Source organism: Bison bison, unplaced genomic scaffold (genome assembly GCF_000754665.1).
Source record: "Bison bison bison isolate TAMUID 2011002044 unplaced genomic scaffold, Bison_UMD1.0 scf7180017864375, whole genome shotgun sequence".
In the NCBI taxonomy this organism is placed as follows: Eukaryota; Metazoa; Chordata; class Mammalia; order Artiodactyla; family Bovidae; genus Bison; species Bison bison.
The window spans coordinates 4,065,379-4,067,441 of NW_011494947.1; the positions used below are offsets into that span (position 1 = coordinate 4,065,379).

The 2,063-nt window shown below is 63.1% G+C and overlaps 1 protein-coding gene across 1 annotated transcript in view; it reads right to left on the bottom strand.

Annotated features, from left to right (window-relative positions):
* Positions 1–496: 496 nt before the first annotated feature.
* The window catches only part of PPP2R4 (protein phosphatase 2A activator, regulatory subunit 4), a 32,017-nt gene continuing 30,450 nt past the window's right edge, over positions 497–2,063 (bottom strand). The window contains exon 10 of the mRNA XM_010856810.1: positions 497–1,853. Coding sequence (XP_010855112.1) covers positions 1,773–1,853 — 81 coding nt within the window. The 3' untranslated portion in view covers positions 497–1,772. The remainder of the gene's footprint in view (positions 1,854–2,063) is intronic.

Genomic DNA, 2,063 nt, shown 5'->3' on the forward strand with positions numbered 1-2,063 from the left:
TCTAGGGCACAGCAGCCCAACCCAGACTTCTAACTCCAGCAAGACATGGACATGAGGAGTGGAGAGTGTGTAGAGGGTACCCCCTTAAAAACTTCAGGGGCCCAGTTCACAGTCAGTCAGGCCCAATCCAATGACTGCTCAGGCCAGTTCAGGGCTGACCCAGGGGCTCAGAATAGCCACAGTGACCGCAGAGCGTTTGCTGTGTGCCAGGCCCTGTGCTGAGGACTTCACACCCCACACTGGCTCCTCACAATCACCCTATGTGTATCCCCATTTTATAGATGAGGAAGCTGAGGATCATAGAGAATCAGTAATTTACCTAAGACCTTGCAGCTGGGCATGGTGACAACCAGGATTTGAACTCAGGGCCCCCAGGCCTCAGCTGAAACAGCTCAAGCCCTAGACTCCTTGGCCCAAGGGAAGGGGACTTGATAGGGGACAGACTGCCGTGTGGAGGGAACAAGCGCATGGCATAAAGACACGCCTCACACAGGCGGCAGGTGCAAGACAGAGGCTTTAATCTGAACAGCAATGAAGGCGCCAGGCCAGGGAGGCCCTGGGGGCGCAGGGGAGGAGGAGCCAGGAAGGCGGTGGTGTGGGGGCCCTGGGGGGAGGCAGGCGCTGAGCCTCTCCTAGGAAACTATTTCTGTGACTCTGGCGGCCCCTGTCCCAGCCTCTGCCCAGGCCATCGGCCCAGACGTGAAGGCCAAGCCCCTCGATTGTGCTTCTCAGGTGCTCCCCCTTCCCAGAAGGGTGGGTGGGCCCAGATACGGGGAGGGGCAGCGGAGAGTCAGGACTGGAAGCAGCCCTCCCCCAGAAGAAAACTCTGGAGGTGGCCGGCTGTTGCTAGCAGCCCCCACCCCGGACCAGCCCTGCCCCTGCCCATCCTCACAGCTCCTCCTGGAGCCCCACCAGGCAAGTCCGGGGAGGCAGCAGGACGAGGGGCTGGGAAGCAGCGCCAAGGGCTTGCAGAAGCAGCAGCAATGAGGGAGCTGGAGCAGCAGGAGAATGCAGGGAGCAGCCCAGGTGCTACACGGCGGCAACCGGCCCCAGCCCACCCTCTTTCCTCCAGAGTTTCTGCCACCCGCTCCCAGCCAGGGAGAGCCTGGGGAGCAAGCCCTGCCGGGCCCTCCAGAGGGTTCCCTGGAGCCAGAGAGCAGAAAAGCAAGGATGAGGCACTGGACACAGGGGCCCCCACAGGCTGGGGGTCAGCATGAGGAAGAGCTGGGAGGGTCACCGGCCAGAAGAGTCCACGCTTCTCCCTTCCCAACCCCATCCCAGGCTGGCTGCCAGCCTCAGCCTCCAGCCCTCAGGACCCCCAGACACCCACCCAAACATGGCTTAGGAAACTGCCCCACCCCGCGGGGGAAGCAGCTGCTCCAACCCCTGGAAAGGCAACCTGCGAGGGAAAGCAATGGCCACAGCAGAGTACCTACCCCCACCCACAGTGGCCGGGTCAGCCTGGGCTCAGATGGGACTGAATGGAAGGAGAGGGAGGCCAGGGCAGGAGCAGGGCCCCGGGACCCTGCGCCGGCCCCCTCACCTTGCCCGTCCACGCAGGGCAAGGCGGGAAACTGGCCACACTTTGGTCACTTCTCCTGACCTGGGTCCTTCAGCCCTATGCCCTGAGCCTCTATCAGCCCCGTACTCAGCACCCACCCCAGTAAACAGCCTCTCATCAAACAGAAAGAACAAGGGGAGGGGGTGGGGAGGGGGCAGCAGCTGGAGTTGGGGAGGGCAGGCACGGGAACGGCAGCCAGGACAGGCTGCTCTCAGCATGACGACATGACGGGATGGATGGGCAGGAGGCTCCCGAACTTGAAGTGCTGGATCACGGGGAACTTCTCCAGGCACTGCGACGAGAAAGGGCGGAGAGGACAGGTGAGAGCTGCGTGGTGCCCTGCCAAGCCCCGCCTGGCCGCTCAGGCCTCGGACAGACCCCCGGACGACTCCCATGTGTGGCTGCAGCAGGTGTCCGTCCAGGGCCAAGGAAGTGGCCCAGTCCCAGAGCAGCCCCCAAGCCTCTGGGGAAGAACAGAGCTTCCCACCTGTTCCTGACCAGC